Source organism: Phaenicophaeus curvirostris, chromosome 16, assembly GCF_032191515.1.
Source record: "Phaenicophaeus curvirostris isolate KB17595 chromosome 16, BPBGC_Pcur_1.0, whole genome shotgun sequence".
NCBI classification, from domain to species: domain Eukaryota; kingdom Metazoa; phylum Chordata; class Aves; order Cuculiformes; family Cuculidae; genus Phaenicophaeus; species Phaenicophaeus curvirostris.
In genome coordinates, this window is record NC_091407.1 from 16,410,474 (window position 1) to 16,432,666 (window position 22,193).

Consider the following 22,193-nt stretch of genomic DNA (forward strand, 5'->3'; position numbering starts at 1 on the left):
CTGAGGACTCCAGAACTCATAGAATCATAGAAATACTAGGTTGGAAAAGACCTCTTAGATCATCGAGTCCAACCATTCCTATCTACCACTAAACCATTTCCCCGAGCACCTCATCTACCCATCTTTTAAATACCTCTAGGGATGGGGACTCAACCACTCAAAACAAGTCATTGCAGCAGACAGATGTGCTTCCTGCAGCGAGGTGACCAGCTATTCTCAACTGCAATTCTACTCAAAACATTCTAGCATGGACAGACACAGCTTCACAAAGATCTGCCCTAGAGAACTTGCCAGTGAATTGCAGTCATCAGTGGGATCTAAAGGACTGTTGAAATGCATTTTTACTTTCACCTGTTCATATTCAAGATTTTTTATGATGCTTCGTATTACACCCTAAAGTGTCTTAGCAACAGTCTTACAAGCATCAAATATTGCTGGTATTATATAAGAGTTGTCTCAAAAAAGCAAAATATGCAAAACAGAAGGATGGGACCTGGGGATCCTTGGCTGACAACTATATACTGGAAGAGAGAAGTACTGTTCCCTACGTACACTAGAAACCATCATGCAAAAAAATGAAGCAGAAGATAGAAATTGGAATATAGAATGTAAAAAAAAAAAAAAGAATAAATGCAGATTGTTGTAAAAGTTGAACATTTAGCAACCAAAATTTATTCCCCGTCCCCCTACAGGGCTACAATGGTATGCAGAGACAACTGACCTTCATGGTTGGGTCCTTCTCTACTAGTGGGCGACAATATACAGGCACGGGGACGTTCTTCATGCGAGTGTCTTCCTGGCCACCATTGGGACTCAGCTGTGGGAGAAAAGAAGACGACAGACAGTCCAAAGCTGTAACCACCAGGCTACAGTAAGTGAGACGTAAACATTATGGCAGTATCGAACTTTTTAGCCTCAGAGGTGGATGCTGCTAAGGCTGCATCTCACATCTTGTAAAAACCAGAGTCCCTACAACGATGGGAGCAGCCTAAGCAAAAAACTGCCTCTCCCCATGACAAAGTGCCCAGTTCTGGTCAGCAGAGGCTGTTTGCTGCCCTGCTGATGGAGAAAGGGTTGCTGATGGATGTGCCAGTCAAGAAGAACGACCACTGGTGTCTCTAGCACTCATCCACTTTCAAGATGCACTGCAAGACTCCTTCCTTTCTGGTGGTCTTGGACCAGTCGAAACAGTCACAGGCCAGCAAATGAGGCTGATGACAGTTGATTTTGTGTTACTGCTGGGGAGAAGCGGAAGCAAACTGCATCATGTTTGTTTTTTTACGCTAAAGTTTCCAGAGTATAAATGAAATATCTAATGTTCCAAGCCCAATTATAATAACAAAGGAAATAAAAACAATTACTGGGCTCTTCACAAAGAAGATTAATTACTTTTGGTTTAAGGATAGGTTCTTTCAGCACCTTCATGCGGAGGAATGCCCCCTCCGTTGACTTTGGTGGAGAAAAGATTAATTTAATCACAGACTCACAGAATAGTTTGGGTTGTAAGGGACCTCAAAGATCACCTAGTTCCAACCCCCCTGCCATGGGTAGGGACACCTCCCACTGGATCAGGCTGCCTGCAATTATCATACAAATAAAACACACATAGGAGACCTCTAAAGGAGGTCTAAGGACTAAAGGAGGTTTAAGGACTAAGGCTGAGGTTACCAGTGGGACAGACAGGTCTTCCATGGTTTCGCTGTGAGTGATGATGGCCAGAGGGTGGTCCTTACCTGCTTGTACTTGGCAGGGAGGCTCCAGCCACAGGCCTGCAATCGCCCATCATCATTCCGCACGTGCTCCCGGACCTGGCGGTACTGCTCCCGCTTCTGCTCGCGGCGTGCTGAGGACGTACAGTCGCTAAGGAGAGAAGCAATAGTGTTACTTCTCAATCAAACAGAAGCTGAAGGTTAAGGGAGCATCGACATAGCAGGGGGAGGAAACACAAAGCAAACCAAATCCATCTCTGAGAACGGATGCAGGAAACTGGAGAGAAAAGCCCTGTTAAGAAGCAGATATCCCTAGGAGGCATCCCTAATCGCTAGCTCCCTGTGACCTGAGCAACATGGCAGGCCAAATCATTGTCACCTCCACCTCAGTGCCTCAAGAGCCCTTCAGAAACAGGGAATTAATCTTCCATACAGAATCACAGAATGGTTTGGATTACAAGGGACTGTGGAGGCCACTTAGTCCAAACCCTGCCATGGGCAGGGACACCTCCCACTGGATCAGGGGCTCCAAGCCCCATCCAACCTGGCCTTGAACACCGCCAGGGATGGGGCATCTACTGCCTGTCTGGGAAACCTGGGCCAGCACATCACCACCCTGGAACAGGTTCATAAGACCTACGAATCTACGAGATTACACCCATTTTTGCTTAGCTGTTGCAGTTTACTCATCTGCTGTCTCATCAGGAAGCCATTTTGAGTTACGCCCTTCTTCATTAGTCAATTATTTATTTTTCAGTCTATTTTAAAGCTTTCTCCACTGACAAGGAAAATAAGCACTAAATGCTGGTTTCCACAGAACTCCAGCTTTGTGCTGGCAAAGGTTAAAGGAAAAATTGATCTGTGAGCTCTTAAGATATGTTTTACTATAAACAAAGCCTGTTTGAATATCTGTTCCACCTCTCAATAGCTTTCTAAAAGTAAAAACAACATCAGCAACAAAATCCAACCCAAACCACTTCCACCCACACCCACACACTGACTTATAAACGTAAAACAAACCCAACCACTGCTAAACCAAAACACTGCCCTGCACATGCTTCTTCCCCTGGGGAGAGGATGACAGCAACAACTTCTGACAGTGGTTACTCACATCGTTTAATCACAGAATCTTAGAATGGTTTGGGTTGGAAGGGACCTCAAAGCCCATCCAGTCCCACCCCCTGCCATGGGCAGGGACACCTCCCACGGGATCAGGGGCTCCAAGCCCCATCCAACCTGGCCTGGAACACCTCCAGGGATGGGGCAGCCACCACTGCTCTGGGCAGCCTGGGCCAGGGCCTCCCCACCCTCACAGCAAAACATTTCTTCCTAAGATCTCACCTCCATCTTCCCGCTTTCAGCTCAAAACCGTTTCCCCTTACCCTGTCCCTGCCTTCCCTGATCCAGAGCCCCTCCCCAGCTTTCCTGGAGCCCCTTTCAGCACTGGAAGCTGCTCTAACATCTCCCAGGAGCCTTCTCTTCTCTAGGCTAAGCAATCCAAACTCTCTCAGTCTGTCCTTGTACAGGAATGCTCCAGCCCTCAGATCATCTCTGTGGCCTCCTCTGGACTCGCTCCAACATATCCATGTCCTTCCTGTGCTGAGGTAATGTTGAGTTCCCACGTTGTGCTAATGCACTGCTGAAAAGCACTCAGGCACCGCATGATGACTATGAAATTGTAATCGAATCAAAAAGAAAAGCTGTGGGTACCTAGGAAATAAAAATGTACCCTTCTCAAGACAATCTCTCTTCTCCTGATCTACCGTCTTCCCAACAAATCCTTCTTATTTTATAAGTTGCAATACTTTACCATCACACTCTCTAAAGTACTTCCATAAAATCAGACCACATATTAAACTGTACAACCTCAAAATGGATGAACATCCATATTTTGAAGTCAAGTAGAGCACAGAAGTCAAAGACACAAAGGACAGGGAGACAACTCTGAAACAGAAACACTCAAGAGCCCTTTTTTTGAGCACAGTCAAGACTAAACCCAAATATTGTAACCTAAATGTGTTGATCTAAGCTCCCTGCCAAGAGAGCTGGGCAAGACTCTCCATCCTGCTGTCCCAAGGCTGTCATCACAGTCAACCATAAAAGCCCTACTACTGTCACAAGGTCTGCAGATATTAGAGTAGAACAAGGGCTGAGGCCACCTCCAGTTCACAGTGGTCCCGTTTGAGATGAACCATCATGGTCTAGAAAGCCACGGGCAAGATCTGTTTGGGAGGATAAAGGTTGCTGAGCCCATCCATGTAGTTAAAGGATGAATGAAAGATTGGGGAGATACACCACAAGAGGCAGAAACACATTAACCACACTCAGAGTTGGTTTTTTTTTCCTTTAAAGTGGAAACCAGCTTATCTTAAGACAATGTACTGTTTGGGAGAGCTGCAGAGGGGCCTGGCTTGGCACACAGCACACTACTCACTCCTCAGGGAAGAACTCCAGGGTACGGCTGCCAGAGGAGATCTGGCACATAGTGTGACTCCGACGCTGGCTGAACCCTGCAGTTGTTGGAGACTTGTAGTGGATGTTCACAGATGGGTAGGTCCTCTTGGCTGGTGGGGGACTCGAGGAAGAGCTGAACAGGCGGCTGAAGCTAGGGACAGAAAAAGACCAAGAAATATCAGAAAAATGTGCCTGAGGAGACAATGCACCATAGATTCCTGAGATGGGAAGCAAGAGGTAGGCAATCGGGGGCTGTAAATCCTTCTGGAAAACTGCCCTACTTCAAACACAGAGCTAAGGCCTACGTTTGATTGACAAAAGGTGTTTTTAACTTCCAGGAACAGATACCTTCTGTAAAGGTATTTTATTAAAATACTTGTATTAAAACTCATTGTGAGCATAAGCACGTTTCCGTTCCAGGGTACACGTGACCTTTTTCAGCTTGTAAACCAAAACCAATGTGGATGTTCAGATCTGACTTTAATTTCTCTAGGGACAAAGGAAGCCCTTGAAGGCAAAAAAGTTCACCTAACAGAACTTTTTAGTTGACTTCTCATTCATGTCATTTTACCATGTTGCTGCCTAAAGAAGAAATGACAACGTTCCCCTTTTCTTAACCTTACACAAAACAATAAAACACTTACAACTGCCAAATGGTGGATTTCTTCTTCTCCTGGACGGACGGGTGCTCACGGGAAGCTCTAAGGACAAACACAGCAGAAGCAGGTTAGTTTCAGCATCTCTAACCCAAGTTTCTGCCAACCAGCTGGGCATTTCCAGCAAAGGAAGCCATGTCAAAATTCAGAATTCATTTGAACACGTTTCAAAGCACAACAGAGGAAGTCACGCACACTGGTGTCTCATTCAAGCACATCCAACCACTTTATGCTTCAACGTTGACATAAGGTGCAATTAAGTGTGTTTAATTCGAAGTTTTACCAACTCCCTGCAACTTCACCACTGCCACAGCACTAGCCTGGTAACTACAGCCTCCCGCATTATATTCACTTCAAGCCACAGCCTTCAGAATTCCTTAAGTAGAAGCAACTTTCTTCCCTATAGCTTCACCTAGCTTAATTAGCAGACAAGAAACAAGCAAGGCAAACAACTGCCCAGGGTCTCCAAGTAACAATGGCAACTCGAGATTTGCAGCCCAGGTTCAAGTATAAGAAAGAACTAAGTCTTAGGAGAGAGGCATCTACAGGTTGGGAAGTCTTCAGCATTTCTCAATCCATATCTTGGTAGGAGTTCTGTCGATACAAGGTCAAACACAACCAGGTTCTGTCCCAAACAGGATTGTCTCACCTGATCATCTCTGTCCACCTGACAGCCTCCTGCAGCTCCATCAACCTCTCTTTGTACTGATTGCGCTCCATCAGAACCCGGGCCATTTCCACACGGGTGAAGCGGCGGCGCTGAGCTATGGGAATGTTGTCCTGCAGAGGGGAGGAGCACTGCTTCAGCCAACAAAAGATGGAAGGGGACTGATATTAGTACAGGGCAAGTCAGGAGTCAGAAAGACATATTTGTTAGTTCTGTTTGATTACCCCGACTTCCCTGCATGAGGAGCTCCAAACTATAGCCCATGGACCACTGGGTGTTCTGCAAACCCATGGAATTTACAATTAGAACCACCACCAAATTGAAAGACCCACCCAGGGACTATTGCCAGCAAGGTGCTTTGATAGTCAGCAAGAAATTATGAGAGTCAACAGTGGTCCACTGGTACAAAAAGTTTGGAAATCAAAGGTTTAGTTCATTAGTAAATAAAGACACATGCAACAGAGAGCATCACGAAATGCAAACTGTCCTCACAAAGGACTGGATACACAGAATCATTAAAATTGGAAAAGCCCCCTAAGCTCATCCAGACCAACCATCAGCCTAACCCCACCATGCCTGCTAAACCACCTCCCCAAGTGCTGCAGCCCCTTCAGGGACAGAGACTCCCGCAGGTTTTTGAACCCCTCCAGGGATGGGGACGCCCCCACTGCCCTGGGCAGCCTCTGCCAGGGCTTCACCATCCTGTCAGTAAAGACATTTTTTCTAATATCCAGTGTAAACCTCCCCTGGCACAACTTGAAGCCATTTCCCCTCATCCTATCGCTTCTCACTTGGGAGCAGAGCCCAGCATCCACCTCACTCCAACCTCCTTTCCAGGAGCTGTAGAGAGTGATGAGGTCTCCCCTCAGCCTCCTCTTCTCCAGGCTAAACAGCCCCCGGTCCCTCAGCTGCTCCCACAACCCTTGTTCTCCACACCCTTCCCAGCTCTGTTCCCTTCTCTGGATGTGCTCCATCCCCTCAAGGTCTTTCTTGGAGTGAGGGGCCCAAAACTGAACCAGGATTCGAGGTTTGGCCTCCCCAGCGCCGAGTGCAGAGGGTGATCCCTGCCCTGCTCCTGCTGGCGACCCCAGGGCTGGTCCAAGCCAAGATGCTGGTGGCCTTCTTGCCCACCTGGGCCACTGCTGGCTCATGTTCAGCTGCTGCCACCCAGCACCCCCAGGGCTTTTTCCACCAGGCAACTTTCCAGCCGCTCTTCCCCAAGCCTGGAACGTTGCATTAAGTTGTTGTGGCCCAAGTGCACAATCTGGCACTTGGCTGTGTTGAACTCCACCTCACTGGCCTTGACCATCAATCCAGCGTGTCCAGGTCCCTCTGCAGAGCCTTCCTGCCCTCCAGCACAGCCATGCTCCCATCCAGCTTGGTGCCATCTGCAAACTCCCCGAGGGAGCCCTCGAACCCCTCACCCCGATCATGGATAAAGATGTTAAACAGAGCCGGCCCCAACACGGAGCCCTGGGGACACGCCTGTGACCAGCAAACAGCAGGATTTGGCTCCATTCACCACATCTCTCAGGGCTCAGCCATCCGGAAAGCTTTTTTACCCAACAAAGACTATACCTGTCCAAGCCAGGAGCCACCAGTTTCTCCAAGATAATGCTTTGGGAAATGGTGTCAAAGCTTTTACTGAAGTCCAGGCAAACAACACCCACAGCCTTTCCCTCATCCTCTAGGCAGTCGCCTGGTCACAGGAGGAGAAGAGGTTGGTCAGGCAGGACCTGCTCTTCATGAAGCTGACTGATTCCGGTTCCCTAGTGAGTGCACTCAACCTGAACTGCTCCATAATCTTCCCTGGTACCGAGGTCAGGCTGACAGGCCAGGAGATCCCCAGATAAAGGTGCAGGGCACAAGAAACTAAAGCAAGAACTTTTCCTCTTCGGTGTCACAACCTGGCCTTCCGATGTGGGCAGCTTTGGGTTAGGAGGCAATAGGAATGAGACCCTGCCTGTCTCTTTTGAGGAGGGGAAAATGAGACCAACACAGCCAAGCTGGGGAAAAGATCTGCCCAAAAAGAAATCATAAAGCTTTTGGGAACTCACTACGAGAAAGTGACTCTGGTTTATGTCTGTACTGAGGCAATTCCCAAGCTCAGCCTGGCTGGTGAGAACTGCTGAGAGCTGGAAGAGCACAAATTAACCAAATCTCTCTCCAGACTCCCTGGACTTGGAATAAACCTGTACAACCAGCCAGAACAAGGAGTGTGTAAATCAAAAGGAATTTTACATTCTTTCTTTTTTTCATTTAAAGAAAGAAACCTCCTGTCAGTTCAGGTTAAAAGGAATCCAGTCCCTGTCAGCAGTTCTCAAGTACAACTTGAAAATGTTCCTGTTTACCCAAACTCTCAACAGACTAAGTTCATCCCAGTTAAATCAAGAGAATTAGACTGGAATTGAACCAGTAAGAATACAGTAATATTGAAAAGAAGCGTATCTAATTCTCTGTCCTAGGAGAGTGACATTTACAAGGAAAAACTCCGTTCCCGCCTTGCTTTGCCTTTTTTTTTGGTTACAATTGGTCTTTGTTGAAAGGCCTCTAACTCAGCCAGACAGTTTGAAGAGGCCTACACCCTGTGACAGGCAGCCCTGGCGCCTGTGAAAGCCATAACGGGAAAAAAACAGGCAGTAAAACTGAGATTACAGAACTAATGAAAGAAGACAGCTCCTGCCGCAAAGCTGTCTGTATCACAGAATGGCTTGAGTTGAAGGGACCTCAAAGCTCATAGAGTCCCACCCCTGCCACGGGCAGGGACACCTCCCACTGGATCAGGGGCTCCAAGCCCCATCCAACCTGGCCTTGAACACCTCCAGGGATGGGGCAGCCACCACTGCTCTGGGCAGCCTGGGCCAGGGCCTCCCCATCCTCACAGCAAAACATTTCTTCCTAAGATCTCATCTCCATCTCCCCTCTTTCTACTGAAAACCATTCCCCCTCATCTTATCCCTGCCCTCCCTGATCCAGAGCCCCTCCCCAGCTTTCCTGGAGCCCCTTTCAGCACTGGAAGCTGCTCTAAGGTCTCTTCACAGTCTTCTCTTCTCCAGGCTGAACAACCCCAACTCTCTCAGCCTGTCCTCGCACAGGAGGTGCTCCAGCCCTCGGATCATCTCCGTGGCCTTCTCTGGACTCACTCCAACAGTTCCATGTCCTTCCTGTGCTGAGGACTCCCGAGCTGAATGCAGTTCAGTATAACCTGGACTTCACTTCACAATGTTGTCACGACTTACAGCTTCACTACCAATGGGGAGACAAGCTCTTCTGGAGCAGCCTGATCATCACAAGACCCCAAGAGAAACCACTCTGCGCACCAGACCATAATACAAAATTTGGGAGAACCAGATTAAAGGGGAAGGTGCTGAACAGGGCACTGCAGGAACCACATTGTGTATAGAATCATAGAATCATAGAATAACCAGGTTGGAAGAGACCCACAGGATCATCAAGTCCAACCATTCCCATCAATCACTAAACCATGTCCCTCAGCGCCTCATCCACCCGTCCCTTAAACCCCTCCAGGGAAGGTGACTCAACCCCCTCCCTGGGCAGCCTCTGCCAGTGCCCAATGACCCTTGCTGTGAAAATTTTTTTCCTAATGTCCAGCCTGAACCTCCCCTGGAGGAGCCTGAGGCCATTCCCTCTTGTCCTGTCCCCCTGTCACAACCTCCTTTCAGGTAGTTGGAGAGAGCAATGTGGTCTCCCCTCAGCCTCCTCTTCTCCAGACTAAACACCCCCAGCTCTCTCAGCCACTCCTCATAAGGCCTGTTCTCCAGCCCCTTCACCAGCTTTGTTGCTCTTCTCTGGACTCGCTCCAGAGCCTCAACATCCTTCTTATGATACTGTCACTGTGTTGGCTGCTCATCTTTGCCCAACCAGGGTCTGAAAATCAGACGAAGAGATAATCTGCCTATTTGCAGTGCTCATCAGCAACAACCCACAGCCCGCCAGCTTCGCCCTCACAGTTTATGAAGGCAGATAATCTGCATCTCAGGACTCGTATATATGAAATCATACAGAGCAAGTATATAACCCCCCTTCCCCGCAGGCATTTTAGTAATGTAATATACCAATTCTGTACAGAGATAGCTGCTTACATCCTCCACCTCTTCTTTGGGTTCTCGTCGGGCAACAATCGCTTCAGATTTCACTCTAGAAAACCGGAAGAAAGGCATCAAACCAGCAAGTGAAACCCTGGCTGGCCCTGGGGTGTTCTGGGAGGAGAACCATCTGTGGGAAGGTCTGCATGCACCTCAAGGGAACATTTTCAAATTGCGAGCTAAGGGAAAAAATTGTGAGATGCTTCTCTTGACATTTTCCCCTCTCTCTTGTAGCGTGTTCCTCTGAACAGCTTCATTGCCATCGCCCCATCTCTTTGGAACATTTGAGGCAAGCACCGAAATTCCAACCCCTGGAACGGTCCAGCCAATTTCTATTTCAGAGCCATAACCTATGCTCAAATGTTCAAGGAGATCTTAAACATGGGAAAAATGAGCAGTGGACAGTGAAAATGAACAGTGAAAACACCGGTTTAAGTTCTTCTTCTGGGCTGCTTCTGTTTTCAGCGCAGTGAAAAAAGCCTCTAATGTGAAGGACAGTTTGCCATAATGGTAAAGAAGAACGCATCAATAAAATACATTAACAAAATACTTGAACTATTTATCTCAGTGCTTTTCCTTTCACCATACCGAGGTGCAGTCATGCAGTGCCATTTGAATTACAAGCCCTTTTATTAACAGCAAAGACACTGCAGAAACCAAGCGCAGTCTGCATCTCTGACAAAAGCACACTCGCCAGCTAAAAGCTTGTGTCCTTACTACATAGTATATTAAATATATTACATATATTATATCAGAGATTCAAAAGGCATTTAAAAAAATCAGAGCTATCTCCACTGCTTGTAAGACTACTTTCATTTCAGATATTTTGAACAATGAAGAGACCTGTTGATGTTATCCTGGGTGATTCTATGCTCCAATTACAGAGGCAACCTTCCAGATTCCAGCTGCAAAATAAACCCTGTCCTCTGAGCTGCGACACCACAGCGCAATGCATGGTGAGTCAAAACGTCATGATGTTACTTTGAGCCCCGCGGGGCACCTTCAGTTGGAACCATCACAGGCTTTGCCAGGCACTCAGGCTTCGGTTTCGCTAGTTTGAGTAGAAAATAAAGAGTGGAATCTCTCCAAATTCTCCCTGCATATGACTGCAAGATCTCCTCTGCCTCTTCTTCTCATTCTTAACACGAACAATGAAACAACTAACAATACTGGCATTTAAATATCGTTTGTGGGGAGCTTCATTGGCTCTTTCATTAAATGAATGGGCATTCATTCCTCTCAGAGCTGCCTTGACCGCTGTGAGGATCAAGCTCTTGACAGTTTCCTTCAAAACTACTGAGTTTGAGATTCCTCCTTGTTTTACTTTTTGTTAAACTGCAAATGGACACTCTGAATGCTTCACTGCAGGGAGCCTCGATTTACAGCTGCTGCTGCAGAATCCTAGTCCTGGGGAGGAAAATCCTGTGGTTTTCTAAGGTTCAATAACCCACTTTAATCCAATAAAAACAGCCAGCCACCTACCCCAAGCCTTGCAGTGCTCTGTACGTAAACTCTGGATTCCAATGCTAAACTCCATGAGGGAAACAAAGTAAAACTAACAAAGGAGGTGGGTTTATCACTTGCGTCCTCCCAGCCCTCTGGGGCACAGTGTGGATCACTCACCTTTTCAGCTCTTCCTCCAGTTCCTTGACTCTGGTTTCCATTTTGGCTTTGGCCTGCTTTGTTGCTTCAAGCTCTCCCTTCAGCACTTCTTGCTCTCCAGACAGCTGGTCCACCTTGGCAATCAAATCATTCTTCACAACGTTCAAAGCATTTCTTAAAGGTGTGAAAGGGACAATAAGCAAAAATGCCCAAAACCAGCAGCTGTCCATAAGAAAGACCTGAAACTAAAGTCACCGGCACTACAAGGAGAGTTGAAATGAGCGTATTTAAACAATTCAGCCCTGCTATAACTCATAGCAAACTAAATTTTGGCCCAAAGGAGCTGCAGAAGAATACAGAAATCACCATAATTGGTCAGGATGAGGTTTGCCCAGTCCTGCGTCCTGACTGACAGACAAACACCTCCTTCAGGAGATGCTGCAGAAGGCAGGGGCAGGGCAACCTATCATCTGCATAAGGTTCAGATCTATTTTCAACAGCATGAAGATCTAAAACATGTCTTTCAGAACCTCTGAAATAGAAATAAGCATTTCCAAACAGCTCCGAAATATCTTACATTCTTTAAAGGCAGCAGCTTCCTACCACAGAAAGTTCTCCAACTCTCCCCTGGGTGTACTTTGCCTTCTTCTTCCTGGTTGCTTTCCTTTAGTACCTGGTTTGCCAGCCTCTCCCAATAAACAACTCCACTACACTTTCTTCTTCTCTTTATCAGCTACTAAATCTTTCAAAACTCTTTCTGTTGTTAAGAAAATTTTCTTTCTGAATAGCAAACTTTGCAAACAAAACCTTATAAACAGCAATATCCTCGCAGAGGCTTAGACCCATAGCTAGATTCCCACTGAAGACAATTAAAAGCTTGTCACCAATTTCAGTTGGGACCAGACCCTACCAGAACATGCCCAGAGACTTCACCCAAGTGCCTGCAGAAGGGAAACAGTTAGAAAAGTTGCTCATAAGAGCAATGCCTCTTCTACAACTGAAGGAACAATAATATTCAAGAGAACCAGTTAGATAACTGAGTAAGCCCCTGTGAGGCAGGACTTATGGCCAAGACCTACTCCAAGGTAGCATCTCATTTACGACTAGGCAGGCAGTTCGACGTACACAACAGTTTCTTACTTGGTCTCCAGTAGCTGCGAGTTCTCCAACAGCAGATTCCCCACTTCTTTGCCCATTCCTGAAAAGAAAGGCCAGGCAGTTTTCACCTGCTCTCCTAGAAATAAGAAGCTTGTGTGACACGCCCTGACTCATGCTTGAGGAAGAGAAATCACTTTTGTTAGGCTTCCCTAGGCTTCTGGGTCCTGCTGTGGAGCGGGGAGGGCTTCTTGCACCTTGCAGCACAAGCCAAGACACTCAGGTGTCCTTCTGCAAAGAGCCTAAGTGCAGATCTAGCTTCTTACCTCAGCTTTCACAGACTCCCTTGAGTAGGATGGAGAGGAGAGCTTCCCCAACGCCAGTTACAGGAAAGCAAGTCAGTAACTCCTGCTTCAGCCACGAGCGGTTCCAACTGTTTTTTATCATGACTTGTACAGAAAGAAGATAAAAGTTCGTGGTGTTTTTTTTTTTTTCACAAAGGACAGCAGAACATTGTCCAAATTGTGGCCAGATCTACACATCAGCGATTTTCTTTCTTAGCACAAGCCAAATTTTCTGTTACTCAGTAAAGATCTGGGATCACGGTTGTGACCAGTTTCATGTGCGTGAAAGGCTTCCCATTATCAGCCTTCCACCAGACCAATTTTAGTAGGACTTTTGATTGTCCATTGCTTTACCTCCCTTTAAGAGTTTCCTCACAGATGTTTAAAATCTGAGGTGTTGGTCCCATCACTTAAGACCCACACTCAATAAAACATGTACATCAGCCACACTGCACTTGTACTTGGGCATCAATGTGCAGCAACTCCAACAAGCAGGTTGGGTTACAGGCGTTTTGAAAAATCTGAGGCGAAGAGTGAAGGTCGAATTCAGCATTTGGTAAAACCAAATGGAAAGGAATTTAAGGACCAAAAGCACATCTGCATTGTTTCCTGCTGCCTGGGATTTGCTGCCTCCCCAGGTCATCTTACAGTGGGGAACAGAGGCCACCTGAGAACTAAAGGGAAAGAGACCTCTCCCTGCCAGGGGACGGCACTTAGGGCTGCAGCTCATTTCTCACCACAGGTCCCAGAAGAAGCATGAAGAAGCCTCACAAACATTAGTGTTTGTGCTGAAGCGTTCCTTGTCCTGCCCTCTGAACTACCTCTTCCTTTAGAGCAAAGGCATCAACAGTTCTCATGATCTGTTACAGGCCAATTAATTAATATTTGCAATAAAATAAAAACAGCACAAACTTGAAGTAAATGGAAGTTAGAGAAACATGGTAGCATACAAGATGTGAGAACACATCACAACACTCCAACACACAGATCCTCTTCCCACAGGTAAATGGGATGAATTCATGATGGCAAAAGCAAATTCCCAGCAAGAATGAGTAAGCAGCATTTTCAGGTAAGTTTTAAAAATTTGTAGACAGATAATTAATCACTTTGATGTTTCAGGCAATGTGTTCTTTGGGTGGACAAACAGCAAAACAAGGGACAGGCAGTAACTACAGCGTAAACGGAGCTGTATGTTTGGTTTGGTAAGGTCAACGACCTACAGCCCTTTCTTTTGAGGCGTGCCCTGTGTTGATCAGAAGACCAAGAAGTCATCATTAAATTATTTTCTTGACCCTTTCTGCAGTTCTTCAAATAATGAAATAAATATTCAATTGGATATGACATAAAAATGGCAAAAGGCTGTTACAGGTGCTGAAGGGACGACAAGGGGAAGAGTTTATCCCCAGTTCTGGACGCTATCAGATCATAGAATCATGCAATGGTTTGGGCTGGAAGGGACCATAAAGTTCATCCAGTTCCACTCCCCAACAAGGGCAGGGACACCTCCCAGTGGATCAGGGGCTCCAAGCCCCATCCAACCTGGCTTTGAACCCCTCCAGGGATGGGGCAGCCACCACTGCTCTGGGTAGCCTGGGCCAGGGCCTCCCCACCCACACATTTTTTCCTAACATCTCCTCTCCACCTCTCCTCTTTCAGCTCAAAACCCTTCCCCCTCATCCATTCCCTGCACCTCTTGGTCAAGAGCCCCTCCCCAGCTTTCCTGCAGCCCCTTTCAGTCCTGGAAGCTGCTCTAACATCTCCCCAGAGCCTTCTCTTCTCCAGGCTGAACAATCCCAGCTCTCTCAGCCTGTCGTCATATGGGAAGTGCTTCAGCCCTCGCATTATCTTATCATAAAATAACCTTATGAAGGCTGTAAGAGGAAAGCCCTGCTCACAGGGGGAAAAAAAATCCCCTTGGAGTGACTAAAAGGAGATCTCTTCATCCCTTTGTGGTGCGGAGCAAAGGGAAGAGAGCTCTGGACAGAGCCCTATCTAACAGAGCCCATCCCACACTGTCCACCTCCCATAGCCTTGCAAATAGTGTGAAGCATCAAAGTGGATAATCAACCACAAAAAAACAGAGGAGAATCCCCAAAGCACCGCTACTGACCAGCTGCGTCCTGCTTCTTGGAGCGGTGACACCACCATCACAAAAACCAAACCAAGGTAATGCAAGACAGATGGAGGGATGTTGGGTGAATGGAAGGAATTTAGAAAAAAATGCACATTAAAAAAAAATTAAAGAAAAAAAATAAAAGAAAAAAGGCCTTCGCCTTACCAAAGAAATCATCCCGTACTATGAGAGCCATCCCATACGAGAAAGGGAACAGAAAGAGATGGGGACAAAGGGGAAGAAAGGAAGAGAAAAAAAGCAGCCATTAAGTACCAGTCTGTAAACAGCAAACAGAGCAGCTCATCAGCACGTGTACATGGTGTGTGGTGCCAGGGTGCTTGAGGCTCAGGAGTCACTAACCTACACCCTATTGTGCTGTAGCCTGGGATTCACACTCGAGAGGTCAAGACAAGCTCGAGACGAGCTCACCTTCATCTTCCATTTTCAGCATCTCCCTCAGCTTACACGCCTTTGGGTTTCCCATCCCCACAACAAAGGAGGTGCAAGAGACATCATGAATGGGGTGAGGGGAGGACAGGGGCAGGAGGAACAACAGAAAGAGGGGTGGATGTCAAAGCTCTCATCTGGCCGTTTGGCACACGCCCAAACCCACCTCTGCCGTGCTAAAACTCCAACTCAGCTTCAGTGGGAGGATTTCTGAGAAAGGACCACAAAAAGTGGCTTACGGTAAAAACAGTGTGAACTAAAAGAAAGGATGACAACATCGCTTTCTTTTGATAGCTCGCAGAGCCACCACCAAGGTGCCGTGCAAAGGAAGGGGATGGAGCACACTCCTTCACAGCTATTGTGGCCACGGAAGCTGCCTGCCTCACCTACAGGGAAACATCCACCCAGTTTGCACTGAAAGCAAGAGACATCTCCTGAACTTCATCTGGAACTGCACTGGGGCCCAAGTGCTTCTTATAGTAAGGTGAAAACTCTGCAGGCACAGAGCCTGCTGGCCTTCTGACCACAGAGTCCAGCCTGAAGGCAGGGAGGCTCCTTCACCAAAACAAGACAGAGAACCATAGCATCACACCATGGTTTGGGTTGGAAGGGACCTCAAAGCCCATCCAGTTCCACCCCTGCCATGGGCAGGGACACCTCCCACTGGATCAGGGGCTCCAAGCCCCATCCAACTTGGCCTGGAACCCCTCCAGGGATGGGGCAGCCACAGCTTCTTGGGGCAACCTGAGCCAGGACCTTCCCACCCTCACAGCAAAACATTTCTTCCTAAAATCTCATCTCAATCCCTTCTTTTTCAGCTTAAACTGGAAAAAACTACCACTTAAACTCCTGCCAGACGGGCAAAGCTTCCAGCAAAGGCAGAGGTTTTGCTGCTCTAATCCATGAAGAAAGTGATTCTGGTGTCACTACAGCTACTCCAGAACAGCCCCCGTGGCCACCGTGCGCCCCAGGGACTCCTCACGGCACGCTTCCCTCAGAAGAGAGCAGGACCTAGCTCAGCCCTGTGCTCGTCTGAGCTCTCTCCAATCACAGCTCCTCTCCTGACAGAACAAACCCCACTTTGCACCCTAGGGCCTCACGTCCCAGGCGAGTGTTGGGCTGTGGAGCAAACCCGCCGAAAGCCACGCAAGAAGAGCTCGTGGGAACGCAGCAGAGCTGCCCAGGGACCCACCGGTGCACGGCAACCAAGCAGGGCGAGGCGGGGAGAAGTCTGCAAAGCCAACCGTGTTTGGACAAGAGCAGGGGAGTATCACACGTGTATACCACGTAATTGGACCTCAGCAAGGCAAAAAGAAACAAGAAACTGAGCAGAGGAGATACACACCTGAGAACTCCCCTATGGGCCATGTCCAGCGAAGCACAGAGAGACAAGGGAAAAAGGAAGTAAAAAAAGGATCAATCAGTGACTGAAACCAACCAAAGAAAAATACCGTTAAAAAAAAATAACAATGATTCAGCCATCTCCATGTCAGAAGGCATGAAATAGTAAGGACAGGACCTGTCATGGCTGTAGATGGCATGACTCTACATACAGGACATAAAAAAAAAATCAAGGGAAGGTACTGTGGTACTAGTGCACCCACACGCCTCAGCTACCCCCCAGGTTCCAGACAGGAATCTCAGGCAATCGCATCCACCTTGACTGGATAAACCTTTCTTTTCTCTTTGTTTTCGCTTTATTTTTATCATGTACCACTGAATGCAGAACAGCTCGCTCCCACTGCCTTCTTGTATCTCCCTCGCCTTGTGAATTTATCAGCTAGATTTGCTGATCATAAACGTGCTCTTCAATGAGTTCAGTTTGCAAAATAAATGAGTTACATTCAAAATCTTTTTGTTTTCTTTTCTACAGTACAGTGCTGGGGTTCAGTTTGACAATCCCACCTCAATGTCTGTACAAATAACAACACATCAACTTACCGCTAATACGGCTGAATTTCTTTCTTCACCACAAACCCCCTCGTACCTGAAGGGAGATTTTAACCTCCAAAGCAAACCCAGTTGGGCATCCTAAAACCGAAAGGAAGGACCTGCCCATAGCACACAACCAAACTGCCAGTGCTCCTTCACATCCAGAACTCTCGGGATAGGGAATAGCAGGAAGGGGAAGATGGAGGCAGCAAAAGAGGGAGATGGGAGAATCATAAAATCACAGAATAAGTTGGATTGGAAAGGACCTTGAAGCCCATCCAGTTCCAGCCCCTGCCATGGGCAGGGACACCTCCCACTGGATCAGGGGCTCCAAGCCCCATCCAACCTGGCCTGGAACACCTCCAGGGATGGGGCAGCCACCACTGCTCTGGGCAGCCTGGGCCAGGGCCTCCCCACTCTCACAGCAAAACATTTCATCTTAAGATCTCACCTCCATCTCCCCTCTTTCAGCTGAAAACCATTCCCCCTCATCCAATCACTGATCAAGAGTCCCTCCCCAGCTTTCCAGGAGCCCCTTTCAGAACTGGGAGGCTCCTCGCAGCCTGCTTCCCTTCTCCAGGCTGAACAATCCCAACGCTCTCAGCCTGTCCTCGTACAGGAAGTGCTCCAGCCTTCAGATCATCTCCGTGGCCTCCTCTGGACTCACTCTAACAGGCAGATGAAGCTTTAACCATCAAATGTTGTTCCTACTGTCATCATCATTTCAAGCAGGAGTCCCAGACTTTCTGCAATGATTGCTAAGATCCAGGTGATTCTCAAACCTTGAAATCTTGCAAAATCTTCCAAACCTTCCAAATTCTTAACCGTGCACATTGGCTCCAGTTGCAGGCAGAGAGAGCCTGTGCTTTTATCCTGACTATTCTGTAGTTTTTTTTCTTCCAGCAATCTTGAGTTGGAGGTGAAATAACTGATGTTTTCATGCTTCAGGCAATGGGCATCAATCCACATATGAGGGTTATCCTGCGTCACGCAGGGCTAGCACCATGCTTCTAAAAAAACCCAAACCTATCCATACCAGAAAGGTATTGCAAGCATTCTGGAACATGTTCTTACATTCCAGTCACACCATTGCCTATAATAGTAACAATCTGACAGATTTTTGTCTCTGATAAAGCAAGAAGTATTGCATTAACCTCCTTTCCAGTCTTCAGTCCACATCTTCATGGTTAAGTCTTCGGTGACCAGGGTAAAATCCATCCTCTCTGCAGAAACACACCCCTTTAGAAGGTCCTGAGACCAGACTTCTGTTCAACGGTGGCACGAGTATTTTCCTAGTTTAATTTCTGCAAAGGTGAGTTGCTGTCCTGGACATACATAGAGAACCATACATACAAGATTCTCCATAAGCAGCTCTTAGGTCAGTAATCACCAGAAAGGAAATGTACACTTCAGATCAGATCTCTTGCAACTAAACGGATAAAAGGTGTGGTTTTGGAGGCCTCATCTCTCCTAGGGCTCCTTAAATTGAGCAGTTAAAAATGAAGTGAGCTACACAGCTATAAACTTTGTCAGCTGCCCATGTTGTCTGAGTATTCCAGGACCGCTCGTACTGTCCTGATTCAGGACAATAGTCAACACAGCTTCAGAACACGCTTAAATTCTGTTGTGAATTAAGTTCTAGACCCTCAAGGGTCCAACACCAAAAAGCACGGCAAGGGCTCTGACTGCTCCCTGAGGCAGAGCTGCTTCTCTGACTGCTCCAAAGTCCTAGTCAGGTATATGGAATATAACCAGCCTTCAGGTATTACAAGCTATTTCAAAATCAGCCTAACAAGCGAATTCCTACATCTCTCAGACTGACTATCAGAGGGTAAACACTGCAATACAGACTATAATATTTCCTTATCATTGCAAAGGCAAAAACTTAACAAAGGGAGTTACTTTATTGCAAATTTCAAACAAACTCCTTATTCCCAGTGAAATTAGTGGCGTGTAAAATTGCTGGGCTGGGGGGGAAACTTGGGGGAGGAAGCAAAAGGAGCAAATTTTGTCTTTGAACTGTTTGTGTGGAAGAATCCTGTAGAAAAAAAACTTACGCACATAGAGACGACCCAAATAAAATCAACCCAACAGTTCAAGTTATTAACTAAGCAAGCATCCCTGAATGTCAGGCACACATTCCAGTCACATCATGTCTCTATTTCCACGCCAGTTTTTAAAAGCTAAACATCCAAGTTGTAACAACAACAAAAGAAGATCATTTAAGTGCTTCCAGAAGCTCAATACATTTGTCATTGTACCAGAGAAAACAGAATGGTTTTAAACAAGCTTTTACCTAGCAGATCTGCTCCTTCATCAACATCTCCGATAACCTCGGACCCTGCTGTGGAAAGTTCATGGTACAGAGAGTCCGTGTTGATGCCGAACGCTTTGTTCACGATCCCCTGTGTTGGACTGTTGTTGGAAGGGAAAAAAAAAAACCAAGGACTCTCGTTACTTGGGACTATTTAAGCTCCAAAATTTCTCTCTGGAACGCTGAGCATGCCAGACATCAAATCAAAAGCCTGAGAGCAATCAAGACCCTGAGAGGACATTCCAACTGCTCACCACAGGCTGATTCAGAGAATGCACTAAGAAAGAAGTATGTTTCATCCTTTGTATCAAGGACAACTACCTAACATGCACAACCTTGCCCTGCTGACTTCCTTTTAAATCATAATAGTTAATGACTACTCACTTGACAGAAGATTTCATCTTGCAGAAGCTCTCAGCTCTGACATTTCAGACTTTGCAAGGATTCCCTGTCAATTCTCCTATCAGCTGATAAGATTCTCACACTAATTTAGACTGCAACCTTAGACAGCAGTGAGGAAAAACACCAATAGACTTTTTTCTTCAACCACCCATAAAAGAAACTGCCCTGATGGGTTATCTTCTTCTTGGGGTGAGTCTACGTGTCAAAATCCTCCTTCACATACCATCAACATAGAACAGTTTGGGTTGGAAGGGACCTCAAAGTCCATCCAGTCCCACTCCTGCCATGGGCAGGGACACCTCCCACTGGATCAGGGGTTCCAAGCCCCATCCAACCTGGCCTTGAACACCTCCAGGGATGGGGCAGCCACCCTTGCTCTGGGCAGCCTGGGCCAGGGCCTCCCCACCCTCACCGTGAAGAAATTCCTCCTTAGGTCTAGTCTAAACATGTATTTCATTAAAAGTAAATAAAAGTTGTTCTCAAATCATATCACACGGGAGCACATTTCCCACCTCTTAGCGTCTCTTGTACCATCAAGAATCTTTTTGCATTTCTTGCCAGTCTCAAACAAAAGCGCTGTCGCAGGAGGTGAGGGTGAGGCAGCCTCGGGGGTTGGGTTCACCTGCTCTAAGAACGGGTCTCAGTGTGGGTATAAACATTTTGTGAAGTGCCCTGCCTCGTGTAAGAGGAACCAGCCAGCATGAAGGGAGTCTGGAGTTTTTCCAGCAGTCTAACAGGAAGGTCAGTACCACTGGAGATTATCTTGAGTCGTGCGGCTTCATTCTTAGATAAGTCAAGTCTCGGCAATAAAGCCTTGAGGTTACAAATGTAATGTGAGAGCAGTCTCTGATATTTCAGAGTTACAGCAAATTGCAGGGAAAAGAGAAATTTTAAAAGTGATTTTTTCAATTACAGAAAAGCTACAGCTCCCCAGACATCTGAGAACACTGGAGTTACAAAGCGGTGCTGTGACTGCCCCAGAATCAATCAATCCCTTCACACCGTCTAATGGATAACAACCAGCACTCAGTGTCTGACCTGAAGATCAAGTGCAGCTTGGCCCTCCGCATTCAGAAGCTGTACAGACCACAAAATCATTCTACCTTTTACAGAACAAGCACACCACCCAGCAGCTCCAGTCAGCTTGAGTCTCCTGTTGCCTTCAGTTTTCCCACCTGGATCAGAGATCACTGCCTGAAGAGCTCCCAGTACAGCAATCCTCTCCATTCCCTTCTTCTCCTTGGGCTTGGCCCAATTTCGATCTGATCTCATCAGTCACTTTGTCTTCCACGCACAGAGCTGGGTCAGAGCCTCCCCACCCTCACAGCAAAACATTTCTTTCCAAGATCTCATGTCAATCTCCCCTTTTTCAGCTCAAACCCGTTCCCCCTCATCCCCTCTCTGCACTCCCTCATCAAAAGCCCCTCCCCACTTGTCGGGGGTTTCTCATCTGCACACCCATACGAGCTAGAAGGGGATTTTTGCTGGGATAGTGCCGAATTACCCACTGGACAAGGGTAAAAATTAATGAATTCCGTCAAATTAACCAGCAGACCTTAGTAAAAACAAGGTACCTAGACTAATAATCCTAGATTAATGCATGCCTCACAGAAACATGGTGCCAAAATTAATAGACTAGGGAGCTAAATGAGGGAGCTAAATTAATAGCCTTTTGGGAGCTAAACTGGATTAGCCCAAAATGGGTGATGGATAGGAACCAGAGCAGCAGAGCAGCTCAGTAAAGTTCTGCTAATTCAGAGGGCTCTGTTGAGGTCCTGAGAGTACCGATGGGTCAAAATTGCTCCAACCAGCCTCATCTGGGACCCTCACCCACTCACCAGTCTGAGGGCTCCTTTTACCTCAGGCTGGTGCCTCCAGCCCTCTGAGCTCCCCTGGAGGTTTACCTGCCTTCAGCCCCACCTCCTGCGGCTCACGGGCAGCACCAGACCTAATTCACCCCCTTGCCCTGTCCGGGGCTGCTGGTGGAGCTCCCTGTCAGTGCTCTGCTCTCTCTGCTCAGACCCTGCAGGACTGGGGTCACTGGGGTTACTCCTGCTCATCCTCCCTCCCAGAGCAGCCCTGCTTCTGCTCTTCAAACGCTTGAAACAATTACAGTTGAGAAAAACCTGAGGGTTTAAAACCGAATTCAGAACTGGTCTCTCGTTAGACAAATGCATCTCTTCCCTCCTCTTGACAGCTTAAGCCCACATCTCCCATGCCTCTTAAACCCCTCATTGTTCCATCTCTCTGACCAGCTCCAGCTCCAGCTGGTCAGAGCAAACCAGCCCAGTTCTGGGTCAGATTCTTCTGCAGATAACCAGCAGACACGTGCCTTCTTTGGACAACTCAAAG

At 47.2% G+C, this 22,193-nt stretch overlaps 1 protein-coding gene across 30 annotated transcripts in view; it reads right to left on the minus strand.

Annotated features, from left to right (window-relative positions):
* The window catches only part of MAPK8IP3 (mitogen-activated protein kinase 8 interacting protein 3), a 72,567-nt gene that overhangs the window by 16,445 nt on the left and 33,929 nt on the right, over positions 1-22,193 (minus strand). For 10 of the 30 annotated variants that reach the window (XM_069870069.1, XM_069870050.1, XM_069870068.1 and 7 more), the window contains 11 exons: positions 19,422-19,540; positions 16,539-16,550; positions 14,912-14,929; positions 12,335-12,392; positions 11,216-11,368; positions 9,563-9,644; positions 5,469-5,620; positions 4,808-4,864; positions 4,144-4,314; positions 1,734-1,860; positions 722-817 (listed from right to left, as the gene is read on the minus strand). In XM_069870069.1, the coding sequence (XP_069726170.1) occupies positions 722-817; positions 1,734-1,860; positions 4,144-4,314; positions 4,808-4,864; positions 5,469-5,620; positions 9,563-9,644; positions 11,216-11,368; positions 12,335-12,392; positions 14,912-14,929; positions 16,539-16,550; positions 19,422-19,540 (1,045 nt within the window). The remainder of the gene's footprint in view (positions 1-721; positions 818-1,733; positions 1,861-4,143; positions 4,315-4,807; positions 4,865-5,468; positions 5,621-9,562; positions 9,645-11,215; positions 11,369-12,334; positions 12,393-14,911; positions 14,930-16,538; positions 16,551-19,421; positions 19,541-22,193) is intronic. The other 20 variants (XM_069870071.1, XM_069870059.1, XM_069870070.1 and 17 more) reach the window with 12 other exon arrangements.